This window comes from Ptychodera flava, chromosome 16, assembly GCF_041260155.1.
Source record: "Ptychodera flava strain L36383 chromosome 16, AS_Pfla_20210202, whole genome shotgun sequence".
Classification (NCBI taxonomy): Eukaryota; Metazoa; Hemichordata; class Enteropneusta; family Ptychoderidae; genus Ptychodera; species Ptychodera flava.
Window position 1 is genome coordinate 14,565,309 of NC_091943.1, and position 20,770 is coordinate 14,586,078.

General features: G+C 37.2%; 2 protein-coding genes across 5 annotated transcripts in view; one reads left to right on the forward strand and one right to left on the reverse strand.

The window, feature by feature from the left end:
* LOC139114083 (multivesicular body subunit 12B-like) overlaps positions 1 to 20,770 on the forward strand; it is a 43,376-nt gene that overhangs the window by 12,675 nt on the left and 9,931 nt on the right. The gene's annotated exons all lie outside the window — the stretch shown is intronic.
* Positions 1 to 20,770, reverse strand: part of LOC139114084 (collagen alpha-1(IX) chain-like) — a 29,415-nt gene that overhangs the window by 6,425 nt on the left and 2,220 nt on the right. The window contains exons 1-2 of one of the 4 annotated variants that reach the window (XM_070675598.1): positions 4,550 to 4,613; positions 2,253 to 2,326 (exon numbers count right to left, since the gene is read on the reverse strand). The exons of 1 other annotated variant lie outside the window; for it this stretch is intronic. Coding sequence is in view for 1 of the 3 variants with exons in the window: in XM_070675601.1 (XP_070531702.1) it covers positions 19,373 to 19,623; positions 20,035 to 20,133 (350 nt within the window). In the remaining 2 variants the exon portion in view is untranslated. Of the gene's footprint in view, positions 1 to 2,252; positions 2,327 to 4,549; positions 4,614 to 18,418; positions 19,624 to 20,034; positions 20,134 to 20,770 lie in introns of those variants that run through there. 2 more of the 4 variants (XM_070675601.1, XM_070675599.1) reach the window with 2 other exon arrangements.

Consider the following 20,770-nt stretch of genomic DNA (forward strand, 5'->3'; position numbering starts at 1 on the left):
GGCTTTCAAGACCACCAAAAAATCTAATTATTGTTATCAAAACCAGAATTTCCGGGCCAGAGAGCGAAACAGTGTTGAAAAGTAGCCGGCCAAAATACGAAAGTAGCCGGTCAATTTGGCCGGCATCCGGCTAAAAATGAACACGCGACAAACAATCACTAAGAAGTCAAACCCGTGATTTATTAGTCCCCAGGACACAGTCCGGGGGGAACTTATAGGTTTGGTCCATGTCCGTGCGTGTGTGCGGCCGTGCGTGCGTGCGTGCGTGTGTGCGTCCGTCCGTTCACGCAGATATCTCAGAGATGCAAGAAGCGATTTCATTCAAACTTGGTACAAGGATTACTTCATATGTCATACAGATGCACGTCGATTTGTTTGTGATACGATCCAATATGGCCGCCAGGCGGCCATTTTATTACGATTTTTTCATGTACAGAGCCATAACCCAGACATGTTTCAACCGATTTTATTCAAAGTTGGTACAAGGACATTGACCAATGTCATAGATATGCACGTCATTTTGTTTTGTGATACGATCCAATATGGCCGCCAGGCGGCCATTTTATTACGATTTTTTCATGTACAGAGCCATAACTCAGACATGTTTCAACCGATTTTATTCAAAGTTGGTACAAGGACATTGACCAATGTCATAGATATGCACATCAATTTGTTGTGTGATACAATCCAATATGGCCGCCAGGCGGCCATTTTATTACGATTTTTTCATGTACAGAGCCATAACTCAGACATGTTTCAACCGATTTTATTCAAAGTTGGTACAAGGACATTGACCAATGTCATAGATATGCACATCCATTTGTTTTGTGATACAATCCAATATGGCCGCCAGGCGGCCATTTTATTACGATTTTTTCATGTACAGAGCCATAACTCAGACATGTTTCAACCGATTTATCAAACGTTGGTACAAGGACATTGATCAATGTCATAGATATGCATGTTGATTTGTTTTGTGATACGATCCAATATGGCCGCCAGGCGGCCATTTTATTACAATATTTTCATATACAGTGCCATAACTCAGACATGTTTTAACCGATTTTATTCAAAGTTGGTACAAGGACATTGACCAATGTCATAGATATGCATGTCGATTTGTTTTGTGATACGATCCAATATGGCCGCCAGGCGGCCATTTTATTACAATATTTTCATATACAGTGCCATAACTCAGACATGTTTTAACCGATTTTATTCAAAGTTGGTACAAGGACATTGACCAATGTCATAGATATGCATGTCAATTTGTTTTGTGATACAATCCAATATGGCTGCTGTGTGGCCATTTTATTACGATTTTTTCATATGCAGAGGCATAACTCAGGCATATCTCAACCGATTTTATTCAAAGTTGGTACAAGGACATTGACCTATGTCTTACATATGTACGTCAATTTGTTATGTGATACGATCCAATATGGCCGCTAGGCAGCCATTTTATTACGATATTTTCATGTACAGAGCAATAACTCAGACATGTTTCAACGGATTTTATTCAAAGTTGGTACAAGGAGATTGACTAATGTCATACATATGCATGTCAATTTGTTATGTGATACGATCCAATATGGCTGCCTTGCGGCCATTTTATTACGATTTTTTCCTGTCGAGGGCCATAATACTCTAAGGCATATCTTAACCGATTTTATTCAAAGTTGGTACAAGGACATTAACCTATGTCATACATATGTATGTCAATTTGTTTCTTGATATGATCCAATATGGCTGCATGGCAGCCATTTTGTTACAATTTTTTCGTGTCCTTAGCCAAAACTTGGGCATGTCTCATTAATGAAGAGGGACTCTATCCTCTTAGGACATGTAATCAAAGTACCCTTAACAAGTGGGGACTGTGTCATCAACGATGACTTGTCTGTCTGTAGTATGTGTGCATCTTGGCATCCCAGTTGTGTTCTCCTTATGCAAATTTACCATTTCTTCTCATGTTTTTTTAAAAACATTAAGCTAAGGTAACACTTAGTTTTGAGTTTGAAATGAGGCCTTTCCACAAAAACGAATGGCCATCATTTGGCAAAGTGTACTACCAACAATGTATGCCACCAGCAGTCGCAGCCGGCATTGATGTATACAAATTATCACTGGTTTGACTCTTTCACATCCCAAAAAGATAACATACAGCATATTTAGAAATTCACTGCTGATATTCAAAGTAAAATATTCATTAGTGTTTCCTTGATTGACGCTAGGTCATTTGTTCACTGACTTACCTGATGTGGAAGTGAAAGGCTTGGTGGGATATTAAAGGGTTAATGAAATTACGTTCCCTCTTCAGAAAAAGGACCTGAAAGTGGATTTTCACAATGCAAAAAGTTTAGATATTGATACACTGTCCCATGTTGTCATGATGCCAAGTAACAAGATATGGTAGTTCACCAATTTTCCAAGTAAGACATGTGACCTATTATTGTATTTCAACTTGTGCGGAAACTGTGTGAAAAGGCTTAGCAGGATATTAAAGGGTTAATGAAATTATGTTCCCGCTTCAGAAAAGGACCTGAAAGTGAATTATCACAATGCAAAAAGTAGAGATATTGATACAATGTCCCATGTTGTCATGGTGCAAAGTAACAAGATATGGTAGGGAGCAGTTCACCAATTTTCTGAGTAAGACATGTGACCCATTATCGTATTTCAACTTGTGCGGAAACTATGTTAGAGCGATAAGACAGTGGATGGAGTTGTTTAGAAAGTTAAGCAGATGAAGGTGCAGTAAAAGTAAGAGTACAAATCCTTGCTGACTTGAGGTGGATGAGATTCTTCCTTGAAAGTAATGCTGTATGTTTGATGCAAAAGTTTGAAAAAGCAGAAAATTTTTGGTGAAGAAAGAATTTTCTGAGATTATTGAACTACTGTTTGTATGATTATGCTACTGGTAGTTCAGTTTGGTCTTCACGGAGGAAATGATCAAATAAATCATCGTTGTTGTATTTTTTTCCTCCATTTTCTGACTGTAACAACAGCTTACAATAGGGACAGTTGTTAAGGATGTATGCGCCTTGAAAGTGAAAGACTTTTAAACTTTTGCTCAAACTTTCCTCAAGGACTAATTCAACCATTGTCTTTCAAAATCACAAATAAAATTCAGTGGTCACTGTGCAAATTCTGGTATTAGAGAAACAAATAACCCAAGATTTACCGATATTTGAAATTCAAAATGTCGGCCTTCCCTGTGTTAACTCTATGGAGAAAATAAATTTTTATTTTCATAAATTTTCAATCAAGTCAAAATTGAGCCCACAAAGTGGTGAGATCAGAAAAGAATTGGAAAAGTTTGACTATTCAAATATCTGTCCCGGAGGCGCAATCTACCTTAAAGGGGAAGTTCAACAAGGATGATTTTTACATATGTGCTAGCTTTGTGGTCACTTACCACAGAAAAGCTATTTTAACAATTTATAACTCACAAGATTTTTTACAAAAACCGATAGAAATGGTACAGGAAGTTGCCCATGTAATTTGAATCATGGGAAAAAGGTGCCAAACTTGGAGCTTGCATAATGTGATATGGAAGAGACCATCTTCTCATGGGTATGGCATTGTCCCTCACCCATGCTTAAACCAGGCTGTGCGTATTTACATAACATTGTTTATACTGAGTACCTTGCATAAACAATGAATCACTTATAATAAACTGTCCACTGTCAGATTTTGTGTTGCTGTTTACTACAGTCTTACCGTGAGTGGACAATGTGGGGGCCATACCGTCCGAAGATGGTCCCTTCCATACACATGATGAAAGCTCCAAGCCTTGAGCTTTTTTCCAATGATTCAAATTACATGGGCAACTTCCTGTACTATTTCTATCGGTTTTTGTTAAAATCGAGTGAGTGATAAATGGTGAAAGTAGTTTTTCCTTGGTAAATGACCTCAAAGCTACCACATATGTAAAAATCATCCTTGGTGAACTGTAGTGAACAAGAAAAACTGGTGCATGGCCACCCATAGCTGCGTTGATAGCTGCTGTCAATCATATCCAATTGGGCATCCCTAGATCAACATTTTTACTAGCCTGTTTTCAGTACCTTGTGCCTATTTGTGTCGTCGTAATTAGTCATACAGTGTTTAGGTACCGTTAGTGAATACTGAATGTAGGGGATTGTTGCTTGCCTTAGTGGGGCCAAGCAGCAGATACTTCCAATATTGTGCCAGTACTTGCTGAGCTCAAAAGGCCAAATTGACACAAACAGCCATCAACACTCTACATTGCAGGCTGAAATTCTATGGAAAATGTGCAATGATGATCTATTTTTACCTTCTTTTTTATATTGCAAGAAAATGAAAGGCATTTCAGAGATTCCACAGTTTTCTTATTACTGGCTGGAATTTTTTGATAGAGGGACATCGATAATTTTGACACCTCGAAGATACCTTCACAGTTAATACTCAATACAACGACTTAGAATTGTGTGAAAGCTGCACACACCATCTGTAAAGCAACCGGTGATAGGTTTGTAAATTTCAGAAAGTAGTTCTGTTTTGAAAAAAAAACGAAAAGTGTGCTCACCTGTTTAGTACTTGATGCAGACACTCCAAAACTGCCCGACTTTGTGGAGTAGCGGCTTTAGTGCCAGGACTATTAGGTTTGGTGAACACAATATGGTGTTCTTTTTCAGGTCAAACCATTCTCTGTGGGTTGTTCCAAATGATGCCAATGTTCAAATCATTGCATGAAAACTCACATCTACCAGTAATTTCATGAAAGTACTTTACTACCCTTGTACCTTTTCCTGTTTTGTTCACTAATAGTGGTATCTACCACTTTTTTGTAATTCCTGTCATTGTAACATGTAGATTTATCTCAGTGGATGCATCTGTGCATCTGATAGTGTTTTTCCACAGTTGCAGAATCCGGAATCCGGTTCTTTCAACTTCTTGTCCTGGGGATTGGCACAAGATTATACATTCTGCACCATACTAGTTACATATAGGTCATTTCTCTACAAAGGTTAACAAACTATGATACGGCCATATGCGCCTTGAAATGAAAAGACTTCAACTTTTACTCAAACTTTTTTCAAGGAATATTTCAGCCATTCTCTTTCAAAATCAAGGAAAAAAAATACGGGATCACTGTGCAAATTTTGGTACTAGAGAAACAAATTACCCAAGATATACCAATATTTGAGATTCAAAATTGCAGCCAACCCTATGTTAACTCTGTAGAGACAAGTAAAATTCAATTTTGAAAAAAACTAAGATAGTGAAAAGTTTTCTTACTTACACCAAGAGTTTTAAAATGAATCCCCACAAGTGGTAGATCAGAAACAAATTGTAAAGTTTGAGAGTCTGAAAATCTGTCCCCGAGGCGCATCTACCCATAATTTGTTTCTGCAGTTCTCCCAGTCTTTAATTGGACTTTCCAAAGTTTATCTGTCGTAAAGTCTGGAAAGACACTAAGCAATGGCTCACTCACCTTAATTTAGTTTTGTTTTGTGATATATCCAATGTGCTGATTGATTACACTTTATTTCATGTGTCTTGTTACCTTCTCGTGTCTATTTATAGACAGAGAAGGTATTAGAGTTGAAAACCAATATGCTGCTGTCAAGAACTTCCGTCTGTCAAGACTTCCGTCTGTCACGATCCGTTGACGTCATGCCATTGTGATGGGTCATATCATAAACTGGTGGGGGTGTTCATGGCTCAGGTTGAGGTGTGGGAGAACGATTTTGAGCTATGACAAAAATCAAAAGGGACTTAGCGGCATAGCCACAGTGTTAAGCCTTTCTCCAAGGTTTCTTAGTTGACTACAATCTATTACAGACTACTGAGCTGACGTTAGGGGTACTCACTTTGTGTTTGCTCACGCTGTGAGCGCTAGTGTTTGGTACTGAGTTGCGTGGATATCCCTCATGGCCTCACGTGTATGGGCCTGTTGCATAATCTGCAGAGATGATCATATGCCTCCGAGTCTGAAAACTGTCATTGTGTAAGCCTGTCGGCATTTTCCTTGCATTTTTTCTCATTTAATTTTGCAAAATATCGGCGAGTACCTCAATATTTCAAGATAACTCTTTCTTCCCAATCGTTTCCTGGAGTTTCAGAGTCATATGAACGAAAATGAGTGAAAGTTTTAGACAGGAAAATCGGACGTCGGCCATGTTCAATGTTTACAGTACAATCAGAAGTTTACGTGGAGGAATTAACCAACAAACACAGGAGTGTTATGATGCCCGCCCTCTAGAGGCAGACCCTCCTATATGAAGTACCACATTTGATGCTTGTGGAAAGCTTGACCACACAATGGAGCATTTAAACTTTTAGAAAATGACAAACTGAATAAGAAGGTATTCAGAAAATGTCAAATACTGAGGAAAAATGCGCAAATATTCAAAATAAACAGGTTAACTGATTGGTCAGCTATAAAAAACAATGAAAATGTTTATGATCAAAAGTTTTTGAGATGCGCACATTTTAACAAATACAGAAATTATTAACATTATAAATATAAGACCAAACTATTTTTAGCTCACATTTGGTTATACCAATGTGAGTTTATCGTATAGGCTGAAGTCGATGGCGTCTGTATGTATGTGTGTATGTATGTATGTATGTATGTATGTATGTATGTATGTATGTACGTACAGTATGTCCGTCAACATCAAAAACACGCAAACCGCTGCACGTTTCAGCTTGGTATTTGGTGTGTGGATGCATCCTGGGCTATAGATGGGATTTTGTTCAAATGAAGTCTGCATTGCCAAAATTATGCAAATGAGCTTACAAAATGTGAAAATGGTTAAGAATTAATAACTCAAGAACCGCTTTTTTGATTGCTTTGAAAATTTGTGTGCAAGTACCTTAGGTTAATCTTATACAGTTTTATGAATATTGTGAAGATATCCTTAATTTTGTATTTTTGCTGAATTTTTTTGTGATTTTTCTCATTTTCAGTAAAAATTCTTCTTCTCTGAAACCGCCGGCCCAATCGCTCTCAAATTTGGGTTGTCTCTTTGCAAGGGTGTTACTCTTCTAATTTGTTGAAATTATGACAAAATTGGGAAAATTACTATTTTTGTGCAATTTTGTCATTTTTGGTCAAAAAAATCTTAGACAGTGTTTCCTTTTTAAAACCCCTGGACAGACAGCTTTCATATTTCGTACACAGACGTACAGAGATGACAATAGTTAGATATGTGGAAATTGTCCTGAAATATAAAAAATTGTATTTTTAAGACAATATTGTCATTTTTGGTCAAGAAAACTTTATCTCAACATTACTTGTTTGATAGCTTTGTAATTTGGTATAAAGTCCCGAAAGATGTTATTAGATAAATTTTCTGCTCAAAGTGTTGGGAAACCCCAAAATTTGTATATTTTAGGTACTTTTCTCAGTTTGTGACCTTAAATGACCTATACTACCCAGGATATGTTGTGAGACAATTTTGAAGGCTGTGAACATAATTTTGTCATATTTGATACCAATTTGTAGGAAAATTTGATCCAGAAAACAAAGCTGAGGTGATTTTTTTCATTTTGGACCAATTTTGCAACTTTTCTATGTAAGACATACAAAAACTGATGAGAAATTTGGATCCAGGATAATTCCAGATGTTGTAATCACCACCCACAGTGGAAGGCATTTCACTATCTGTAACTAACTAAGTGCTGTTTACATTAGAATGATAACACTCATGACATTAATTAAAAAATCTCCAAGGTTGTAAATGTACTTCCTGTCATTTGGTCTCACGTAATACCAAGGGGTGGAACATTTGATATTCAGGAGGGGGTAGGGTCTAGAAGATTGATGATGTAGCATTACTTTTTTACCAGATCCCTTGTACATTTTTTGCCCACTCCCACCTTTTCTTTTTATCAAGCCTTCTCTGTTTTTTTGTTGTTGTTGACATTTACTTATGTATTTAGGATCTGCTTGTCCCATTGCTATAGAAGTTGATATGCATGTTCCTAAAGATGACCTCCAGTACCTAAGTTGGAGACCTTATTTGCTTTTGTCATTCTTGTTTTTCCTGGTTTAAATATTTCTCGAATGGACCAATTCAAACCGAATGTGAGCACATAGTGTCCTTGACGGTATTTTTTCAGGGATGGGACAGGTTGGAAATGAGGGGTGAGAGACAAAGGCACTCCTATTGCTGCATGTGGATGCAGCCACACCATTTCATTTACAGCATACTTATTCACTGTGTTGTGTTCAAGTTCCATATTGTACTGACTGTCATACAAGGATAACATGAGCAAACAAATCAAATTAGAAAAGGATCAATGCTGTTGTGTGGAATTTGCTGAACATGGCTGATTTATATTTCGCCCTATATATTTGGTATCCAGCAAAGGCATATTTTGATGTAAAGTCAAAATTAACACTACATTGCTGACAATATATGTTACCGTTTCTGCATGAACTTTTCTTTTTTAAATTATAGTATATTAGTACTTCAAACAGATTAACAGTTATCGTGATGTCAACCCATAATTTTACATCACAAAGACTGTAATTCTGCCAATTTTTTTTGTTTTTCAGTCATTTTATAAATTTTGCACTGCACAAGATGATTGAACAAATTGCAATGTTTGAATTTGTAAACTCAAAGAATAAAAATCCTTTGGTCACAAATTAAATTATTTTTTGAAAAGAAATTTACTCTTAAACACTTTTAGCATATATTCTTTACACGGTCATGTATTTCAAGGAAAATATGCCTATTAAAAACAGTAATTTCTTCACTTTCAATTTTTTTTCAATACTATGACAATTATCAGCCATGAGGTTATACAAACACAAGACCAGATAGGCGTTTTTCATCATTTCCACAGGACTCTTTGGAAATCACAGGACTCTTTGGAAATCCATTAAAAACAGTTAAAAGTGACTGAAATGATCACTTGGTATACATTTAATTTACAGATGCCAGGTTGTGTATTTCACATGCACTCAGGTCAGTAAGGAAGTGCGTCATTACTATTTTGGACTGTTAATTCTTATTTCTGAATTGTTTAACTTTTTTCCACATTGAACTATCTATCTTTAGGCAGTTTATACTGTAGCTTAGAATTTTTTTGATTGATGTATTTAATCATCTTTTGGGTTCTTTGGGTCCATATCCCACCTCATGCCCCTACATCATCAACTATTTACCAACAACTCCATGCCAACAACCAATTACCTGACCTGGCCACACATTAGAGAAGGTACAGCGTCATTGACGGTATTTTTTTCCAACATCACTTTTGTAAGCCTTTATAAATTATTAAAATTGATGACAAAGATTAATGCAGTGTGGTGGAATTACATATAACAGTCTATTGATATACATGTATGGTCAAATATGACCATTTTTTGCTCACGTGTCAGGGCTCGAAATTAACTTTTTTCCCCCGGTAGTCCAATTGGGCTACCATTTTCTGAAGTTGGTAGCCCAGTGACAAGGTCTGGTAGCCCATGCATGAATGAAGAGTTTTTTGGAAAGGATATTTTTATTTATATCTTACAATGAAAGATTTATTTTTCATGATTCTATTGAATTTTCTAGTCATTTGACATCAATATCTGCAGATCATAGCCTTTATAGCATGTGAAGTGGACAACGGTGACGCCTCAAAGTTTGACGACCTACTCACACATACGCAGAGCTTATATACAAATTTTGATGTTTGCCATGACAACAACTTTTCACTCAGCACGTGTAAACGTAAAAATAGATTGGCTGTGAATTTCAGGACGACAACTTGGTACAGTTATGTTAATCTTACTTTCATGGCAGTTTGGCTATATTTCTCCACCATAGTACACTATCATGGAATGATCTCGTACACTTCGGAAAGTATAATTTGTTGATGGTCTGACAGTTTACTTTTTCCTTTGCAGTTTGAATAATTTTGTGTTTAATTGTGATTGATACATTATGATTAAATAACTATGAAAATGAATTTTCATTAGCTATCATTTCCCGAGTCTGTCATCCAAGTACATCGGTTCAGATAATGATATTTTATTGAAAGTTTATCGCAACAAATTCGACTGCACTATCGCCTTTCAATTTGCATAACAAAGTCATAGTCGGGTCTTTCTGTGTACAGCTAGGTTGACTGTATGATCGTCGGGTCCATCTACATCGATCAATATCATGCAGCCCACTAAGTAATTAGTCCCCACGGACACCGTCCGGGGGGACTTATAGGTTTGGTCATGTCCGTGCGTGTGTGCGTGCGTCCGTCTGTGCGTCCGTCCGTTCACGCAGATATCTCAGAGATGCCAGAAGCAATTTCATTCAAACTTGGTACAAGGATTACTTCATATGTCGTACAGATGCACGTCGATTTGTTTTGTGATACGATCCAATATGGCTGCCAGGCGGCCATTTTATTACGATTTTTTCATGTACAGAGCCATAATTCAGGCATGTTTCAACTGATTTTATTCAAAGCTGGTACAAGGACATTGACCAATATCATAGATATGCACGTCAATTCTTTTTATGATACGATCCAATATGGCCGCCGTGCGGCCATTTTGTTACGATTTTTTCATGTACAGAGCCATAACTCAGGCATATCTCAACCGATTTTATTCAAAATTGGTACAAGGACATTGACCTATGTCATACATATGCACGTCACTTTGTTTTGTGATACGATCCAATATGGCCGCCAGGCAGCCATTTTATTACGATTTTTTTATGTACAGAGCCATTACTCAGGCATGTTTCTACAGATTTTATTCAAAGTTGATACAAGGACAATGACCTATGTCATAGCTATGCACATCAATTTGTTTTGTGATATGATCCAATATGGCCGCCGTGCGGCCATTTTGTTATGATTTTTTCATGTACAGAGCCATAACTCAGGCATATCTCAACCAATTTTATTCAAACTTGGTACAAGGACATTGACCAATGTCATACATATGCACATTGACTTGTTTTGTGATTCAATCCAATATGGCCGCCATGTGGCCAGTTTATTACGTTTTTTCATGTCCAGAACCATAACTCAGACATGTATCAAGCAAATTTATTCAAAGTTGGTACAAGGAGATTGACCAATGTCATACATATGCATGTAAATTTGTTTTGTGATACGATCCAATATGGCTGCTGTGCGGCCATTTTGTTATGATTTTTTCATGTACAAAGCCATAAGTCAGGCATATTTCAACCAATTTTAATCAAAGTTGGTACAAGGACATTGACCTGTGTCATACATATGCACATTGATTTGTTTTGTGATTCGATCCAATATGGCCACCATGTGGCCATTTTATTACGATTTTTTCATGTCCTGAACTACAACTCAGACAAGTATCAAGCAAATTATTCAAAAGTATTTTTATCACAGACCTAATGAAGAGGACTCTTTCCTCTCTGAGGACCTGTAATCAAAGCACCCATTAACAAGTGGGGACTGTGTCATCAACGATGACTTGTTTCATGTACTAGCTTTGGTAGTCCGTGGGGGCTACCATTTCATGGACTTTGGTAGCCCAGGCAAAAGTTGGTAGTCTGTGGACGCGGGACTACCGCTAATTTCGAGCCCTGCGTGTTGACATGTGAGCATATGTCGCAGCGATGTCTGTCTGTGTGTGTATATCTGTCTGTCTGTCTGTGTAGTCAATATCTCAAAAACGGTCATCAGATCAGAATCAAATCTGGTACATAGATTCAGTTTGCAAATGGCAAGAACTGATTAGTTTTTGGTGGGTGTGGGCTTGCTTACTTTTTGCTCATTTACATAATTAATGATTTTAGAAAAAAATGGATATATATTGACAACGACTGAAAACAATTTGATGAGATTGGCTACAAATGTTGATCACACCAAGATATATCAGCTGTGAAAGATATTAAGGGGTGACATAAAAAGATAATGGATAATTTGCATATTTAATGAACTTTCCTTATTAATATTAGGGATACTATCTGATTTGACTTGACAAAACTTGGTATGTATATTGAAGATACTATGATTTAACATTATTGAAACTCATTAAGCATTTTTACTTCATCAAGCTCTTAATTTGCATATTTAATGAACTTTTGAAATTAGGGATATTTATTTGAATTGACTTGACCGAAATTGATGAAACTTGCTATGTACATTGAAGATACTATGATATAACATTATTGAAAATCATTAAGCAGTTTCACTTTAGCCAATTCCTTATTTACATATTTAATGAACTTCACTAATTAGGGATATATATCTGAATTGACTCGACTGAAGTTGATGAATCTTGCTATTGATATTGAAGATACTATAAAACAACATTATTGAAAGTCATTAAACTTTTTTGCTTCAGCCAATTCCTAATTTGCATATTTAATGAACTTTCCTAATTAGGGATATTTATATGTATTGACCAGACCAAATTTGACGAAACTTGCTATGTACATTAAAGATATTATGATACAACATTGAAAGCCATTAAGCATTTTTACTTTAGCCAATTCCTTATTTGCAAATTTAATGAACTTTCCTAATTAAGGATATTTATCTGTCTTGACTAGACCAAAGTTGATGAATTCCTTTTAACATTGAAGATACTATGATATGACATTATTGAAAGTCATTTAACATTTTTACTTCAGCCAATCCCTTATTTGCATATTTAATGAGAACATTTCAGTCAGTTCCTAATTTGCATATTTTAATGAACTTTCCTGATTGGGGATATATACTTGGATTTAGAATTAATCTGTGGTGAATATAACACTTTCAATGAAGTTGCAAACATGTGGCAAAGGTTCAAATTTACACATAAGTGCAATAATGAAACATGTGAGCATTTTCAGTAAACATATCTGGTTTAAAGACATGTTCGTGTCTTTGTGTCATAGCTTTTTCCCAACATGGTTCTTAATCAGTCATTTCAGTTTAGCAATGGATCAGGTAGTTCAGGTAAATTTTTCACAAAGATTTCTCATAAAAGTATGGTATGTGTCTTCTAGTTATTTGCTGCACCATCAGGTAACCTGATACAGTGTAGTGTTTTAACCTATACACCCGCTATTCCCTGTAAACAGGTCCACATTCACCTTTGATAACGATAGGTTTTGGCATAACCATTATAATAAAAGGGTAAGGTCATACAGCCAAATTCCAGTGTACTTGACAAAGTGCTTTTAGATGTTGTTATAACGTTTGTAATGCACTATCCGTATCACTAAATCCAAATCACAGGGAAACAAAGTAGATATATTTAACTTTCAATTTCCACATGGTCAAAGCTACCTATGACATCCAAAATGAATGATGTAGAACATTTTTTTAGCTCCCATAGCCATATGTATATATGGCAATGGAAGCTATTCTTATAGGCTAGGGAAATGTCTGTATGTATGTATGTCTGTATGTCTGTATGTCTGTATGTCTGTATGTCTGTCCGTCAACATCAAAAACTCCAAAACCGCTGTACATTTCATCTTGATATTTGGTGTGTACATGGATGATGGGCTGTAGATGAGATTTTGTTCAAATGAAGTTGTCATTGCCAAAAATATGCAAATTAAGTGAAAAAATGTAAAAACAGTCAAAATTGAAAAAACTCAATAACCACTGAGCAGATTACATGAAAAATTAGCATGTAAGTACTTTGGGCTGACATGAAATGATTGTGCACATCTTGGGTCAGTATCTTGGACTTGCTATTTTTCATGAATTTTTTTGTAATTTTCTCCCATTTTTGGTCAAAAAATCTCCTGCTCTGAAACCACAAGTCCGATTGATTTGAAACTTGGTATGGAAGTGCATAGGAGTGACCTTTCCCAAATTTGGGCAAATCGTGGTGAAATTTGCATATTTTTAGTTTACACGTCCATAGACTCCCATGTATAAGGCAGATCTCCATAGACTCCCATGTATAAGGCCACGAAAAATAAAAATTTAGTTTCTCATCGTATTCATATTGCAAAAAGGATGCAGTGACACAATTTTTAGTCCCCACGGATGAAGTCCGGTGAGCTTATAGATTGGGTCATGTCCGTCTGTTCGTCCATCCGTGAGTCCATCCGTTCACGCAGATATCTCGGATATTTGACAAAATGTCATGTGACCTTGATGACCTTTGATCTCAAATATACATATTTGTCCATAACTCAGTAACCACAAGTGCTACCACCCTTCATATATGGTATGATGGACAGCTTATGACGCCACATATTGTACCTCATTAATTATGCACATATCTAATTTTGAGCGAGCCAATAGAGCTAGAGGTCTGATTTTTGGTATATAGGGATAACTTAGCAAAACAATTTTTTTGACAAAATGTCACGTGACCTCGGTGACCTTTGACCTCAAATATACATATTTGTCCATAACTCAGTAACCACAAGTGCTACAGCCTTCATGTATGGTATGATGGGACACCTTATGACGCCACATATTGTACCTCATTAATTATGCACATATCTAATTTTGAGCGAGCCAATAGAGCTAGAGGTCTGATTTTTGGTATATAGGGATAACTTAGCAAAACAATTTTTTTGACAAAATGTCACGTGACCTCGGTGACCTTTGACCTCAAATATACATATTTGTCCATAACTCGGTAACCACAAGTGCTACACCCTTCATGTTTGGTATGATGGGACACCTTATGACGCCACATATTGTACCTCATTAATTATGCACATATCTAATTTTGAGCGAGCCAATAGAGCTAGAGGTCTGATTTTTGGTATATAGGGATAACTTAGCAAAACAATTTTTTGACAAAATGTCACGTGACCTCGGTGACCTTTGACCTCAAATATACATATTTTTCCATAACTCGGTAACCACAAGTGCTACACCCTTCATGTTTGGTATGATTGGACACCTTATGACGCCACATACTGTACCTCAATAATTATGCGCATATCTCATTCTGAGCGAGCCAATAGAGCTGGATGTCTGATTTTTGGTATATAGGGATAACTATAGGAGAGAAATTTTTTTACCAAATGTCATGTGACCTCGATGACCTTTTACCTAAAATATATGTTTATGTCAATAAATAAGTAACCACAAGTGCTATGTCCTTTGTATTTAGTAGGATGGGAGACCTTATGACAACACACGCTTTACCTCATTAATTATGTACACATCTAATTCTGGGCAAGCGAATAGAGCTAGAGATCTGATTTTTTGGCATATAGGGATTAATTAGCAATATAATTTTTTTTTTCAAAATGTCATGTGACCTCATGACCTTTGACCTTGATTATACATATATATGCATATTTCAGTAACCACAAGTTCTATATACCTCCAATTTTGATAGGATATTAGACCTTAAGATGTCACATCTTGTACCTCATTTATAATGCGCATATGTATTTCTTGGCTGGCCAATACTGCTAGAGGTCTGATCTTTTTTCCCGATTTAGAACCATAACTTAGACATGCCTCATGTGTTTCAAATTGGGAACAACGACATAGACCTATGTGCCCATAGATCTCAACATATACACTCCAGTGATACTTCTTAATGACCACATTTTCCTGCCCCATCAAGACTAATACTCCTATTACAAGTGGGGACTATGTCATTGTAAATGACTTGTTGAGTTAATGGTTGTATCACAGTATTCGATATATCTAATTCTGTATTTTTTCCATTTTATATTCTGAATAATTACATTAAACATATTTCACTGTCTCCAGTACATTTCATTTAAGTATTTTCACTTCATGCACTTTATCCCTTTCACACATGTTCAAATATCTGACCAGAGAACAAACACTAAATAGTCCAGGATGGGAGCTACAGTGTCATTGACGCTATTTTTAACCATTATCGTTGTATTTGGTAAGTTTTCAAGCTGACTGTGCATGGTGCAAGGTATTTATTTGTACAGATGAATAGGAATGGTAGCGTTCTCAAATGTGTGAGAGGAAGGAGTAGGGAACTGCAAATAAATAAACACTACATGTATGTTGTACCGTCAATACCACAGATGCAAATACCGGTAGTATATATTCATCACATTGTGTATGATAATTTGGCAATATCCTACACATATGTAGTGTCAGCCTCTAGAAAGTTTTATGTGTCAGGAAATACGACAAAAAAATATAATACCCTGCAATTCTATGAACCTGAAGTCTGATATTTATTTAAACAGTAAGGGTTGTAAGGACAGGTTGCCCAAGGAAATCTGATGACCAGTTTTGCTTGTGTTGGAGCTAGGGTTAGGATCCGAATATGCTTACAGTTTGGGCTAGGGTTGGAATAGGATTTACAGTTTGGGCTAGGGTTAGGAATAGGATTACAGTTTGGGCTAGGGTTAGGAATAGGATGCCAGTTTGGGCTACTGATGGAGAGGATTGCAGTTTGGGCTAGGGTTGGAATAGGATTACAGTTTGGGATAGGGTTGGAATAGGATTACAGTTTGGGCTAGGGTTAGGAATAGGATTACAGTTTGGGCTAGGGTTAGGAATAGGATGCCCAGTTTGGGCTAGGATGGAATAGGATTGCAGTTTGGGCTAGGGTTGGAATAGGATTACAGTTTGGGCTGGGGTTGGAATAGGATTATAGTTTGGGCTAGGGTGGAATAGGATTACAGTTTGGGCAGAGCCTGAAAATAACGCTGGTCTCAGACGGTTCCCGACTAGTGATTTTTATCCCGAACCAGTATAAAATTACCCCCAAAAAGTCCGCGGACCAGTACAAACGGGAGCCAATTTATTTGGCAAGGGAATTTCCGGTGTTTTCCCAGCTAGTGTTCTAGTGTCTTTTGACACAAAATCAGAAACTACGTCCCCCAAAATACGGGGGACACATTAATTATCAGGCCGAGAATTTCACTGAAGAGTCCATTGTGAGACTACGTCTTCTAGTAGCTACAAAATTGCACTCAATCGGGTAGCTCTTACTGCTTCTTTTAAGTCAATCAAACATTTAAAATTAGTCTATTTCTTTTATCACAACGTAAACTCTAAAGGAAAATCAGTTACTCTGTTACAGTCTGTGATTCATTACATGAGCAAGGCGATGTGCGTCCGCTAGCCACTGCACTGGGCCCTGGGACAAAAATCAAATGCCGGGCCATGTACTCATGTAAAATGTAACGTGGTAAAAACCAGATCATAGCCCCATCCAAAAATATCATCAACCCCAAAATTGTGTGAAAACATTATATCTCTGTCCATCAATGTAGTATTTTGCAGTAAATTTCTCTGGAAGGAGTCATTATAACTTTACGATCTTCCGTAGCAAGCAAGCTTTAGCATTTAGAAGGTCACCATGCTGAATTCCTTATATAGTCAAGACCCCCTAGCTTCATTGTAGCTGACCTCAACAAGAACCGCCTAGCTTGTCAGAACAGCGTTATGGCAATTTGCTATTGATATCAAAGGAAAAGAAGTTCATCTCAGATATTTTGTGTTTTCAACCTATTTTTTGCAATTTAAATGGAAAAGAATCAACAGCTGGGCAATTGAAATTGAAGTGAACTTCATAACAATAGTAAAAGTATGTGTACAAGAACTTAAGAAATCTACCAAGTAAATGTTTATGCAGTGTGTCTGTATTACAAAGATTGACAGTTTTTGCTGTATGTAAATCCCAAGCAAATCTGATAGAAATGCATAATATAACATGAGTACGAGAAATGAATCATTCTCGTATTGTTATGCAAATTTTTGAGGACCAGTGGATTTAACCTTCGGACCAGTGAAAAGAAACAGGTCACTGGTCCTGGGACCAGTGGGAAAAAAGGGAAATTTCAGGCCCTGTTTGGGCTACGGTTGAATAGATTACAGTTTGGGATAGGGTTGGAATAGGATTGCAGTTTGGACTAGGGTTGGAATAGGATCACAGTTTGGGCTAGGGTTGGAATAGTATAACAGTTTGGGCTAGGGTTGGAATAGGATTGCAGTTTGGGCTAGAGTTGGAATAGGATTGCAGTTTGGGCTAGGGTTGGAATAGGATTACAGTTTATGCTCCGGTTGTGGATAGGATTACAGTTTGGGCTAGGGTTGGAATAGGATTACAGTTTGGGCTAGGGTTGGAATAGGATTACAGTTTGGGCTAGGGTTGGAATAGGATTGCAGTTTATGCTAGGGTTGGAATAGGATTACAGGTTTTGCTACGGTTGGAATAGGATTACAGTTTGGGCTAGGGTTGGAATAGGATTACAGTTTGGGCTAGGGTTGGAATAGGATTGCAGTTTGGGCTAGGGTTGGAATAGGATTGCAGTTTGGGCTAGGGTTGGAATAGGATTACAGTTTGGGCTATAGGCTAGGGTTGGAGTAGTATTGCAGTTTTGGATAGGGTTAGGAATAGGATCACAGTTTGGGCCAGGGTTAGGAATAGGATTACAGTTTGGGCTAGGATTAGGAATAGGGTAACTGTTGTGTTCTGTGGATGAATGATGTCCAGTGGGCATAAACTGTCCTAGAATCAACAATGAAATAATACAAGGTCTGTATAAGGATTCCTACATGGATAACAGAATACAATCATACTATGTAAAATACAGTAAATTTCATACCTCGATTTTCCACCAATCTCACGCAAAATTAATTACGTTGCTTCAATCATTGCTACCATTTAGCTTATACAGTTGGTGTATATGAAACTACTAAAAAGTACAATAGCAGAATAGTCAGTATGTACTCCTATAATATTTTCTATTTTCAGTTGCCAATACACAAACAGTGTTTTCTGGAAAAAATAATAATAATCTAGAAAAAATATATTGACCTATTGTTTCTTCTGAAAATACAGAAGGCAAGCAATCTTTTCCTAAAGGATTTAACAAAAACATTCTATGACATTGAATGCATGTCTGGTGACCAGAGGTATACCGTACAACAGCTGATAGAACTAAACGCTACAAAAAATATTTCATTCAACAAATATGATAAAAACATGTTAGCTAATTAGTGATTTTGAAAAATTGCAGTGCAAGCTTATTTGTGGCTGGTTTTGTAGCATTTATATATTTCAATATTTGTTAAAATACCTCCACAGAACAATTCCTCACTTCTTTGTTGCCATAGACAAATCCCCTTTTCTGGAACAGTTCAGTCTATTAAGACAGTCGGCTTCATTTGGGAAGTAAGTATCCATTGAAAGTGTTGTATAATCCGGTTGTACTTCCGCTTACTTGATAGTCGCTGCCAGCGCCCAGTACTAACTTAACTTCATCCCCAACTGCCAATTGTAACATTCCACTTTGAGATTGCATGATATACCTTGAACCTTGAGATAATTCTAAAGAGATTTTTGGCACTCTGTTGTGTTTGAGGGAAATAAGAAGCGGCTTTCCTCCAGCGGGCCAAAAGGTAAAGGAAAAATAATAAATTCCGGCAACCCTGCATCGTGAACACTCCAGTGGCTTTATCAATGTCTGCATTTTCTTTGACAAGGATATCAGTGAATGTGATGGTCTGATCTGAATTGGTGCTGACACAGTCCCTCTATCCATAGAGGGACTGTGGTGCTGAGAAGTAAGGTTTTCCTAGCCACAGAGAATGCCACAGTCTGGTATTCAAAATCCTGTATTTCTGTCCTTCCTGGTACGCCTTGCTCCCCCGGCATGCCTTTGTCCCCTGTGTCCCCCTTTTGACCTCTGGGGCCAACCTTTCCGGGAAAACCATTCTGACCTGTGGCGCCTGATAGACCTGTTCATATTCAGGAGAAGTCAAATGATTTAGTTGTTATGAACCGTTTTAAATGACCATGCGCAAAACTGGTAATTTTGAATAATAAATGTAACAGTGGAATTTCTCTCTTCACGTTCCTCTTGAATGGGCTATTCATGATTGCAAGTTTGTTACTAAATATAGGTGCACATGTACGAGGTCAGACACTTCTGTAACGTAGTCGGGACAAGTTTGATCTGTGTTGCATACATGGCTTTTGTGACAGCTCACATCCGTTTTCTAGTGTTCTTTGTAACATCAACAGTTGCCTATTGAGTTACAGCCACTGTTCTTGCATGCAAAATTTTCCAAAAAAGTCTTAATATGGCAAAGAGTGATGTGCTGTGATAACATGTGATGTGATGTGCTAATAAGGTGTTAAAGTCTCACCTTGTTCCCCTTTTGTGCCAGGCTGTCCCTTGATTCCTTTCTCACCTGGTTCACCTTTGATTCCCTGAGTTCCCACTGGCCCAATGACACCAGGTTGACCTGTGATGAGATGCAAAGCCAAATGTACAAATGCAAGAACATGTGCCGGTGGATCACGAGGTCATTGGGAAATTTGAAAGAAGAATTATGGTTGCCTCAACGCGTTTTTTTTATGTGTTCAGTCATCAGTAATGCCGTATCACTAAATACCATGAAAGCCGAGAATATACATACTAATGTGATAGTTGTATTCTTTGTTCAAACAGAGATGATGCTTATGTTTGGCATTCTTCAATTGACTCCACAACTGACATTATATCTTTATTCCCTCTTGAGCATCATCAATATTACAACCATGAGAACCTGTGTCCCTTGGCTAGGCAACAAATAGTGGTCTCCCCCCAGTGTTGTTAATCATCTTTCTACCTGGCTCCATAGACAAACCACAGAAATAAATACCACTTGGGAGATAAAGAGGATTAAGATCAGTACACTGGATACAACTTCGGTGACTACGCCTCTGCATAGGCAGTGATCTCCATCCAAGCGTTGATGGTCATATGATTTCTTCAAAACAAAGACTCGTACAGTCCAACTGCTCTACAATATGGTCTAATTCAGCCATAGTTAATGTGGGGTGCCTGTGTAAGCAGCCAGTGAACGACAATATGTTGTGCACAGAAAAAAGGCACACTAT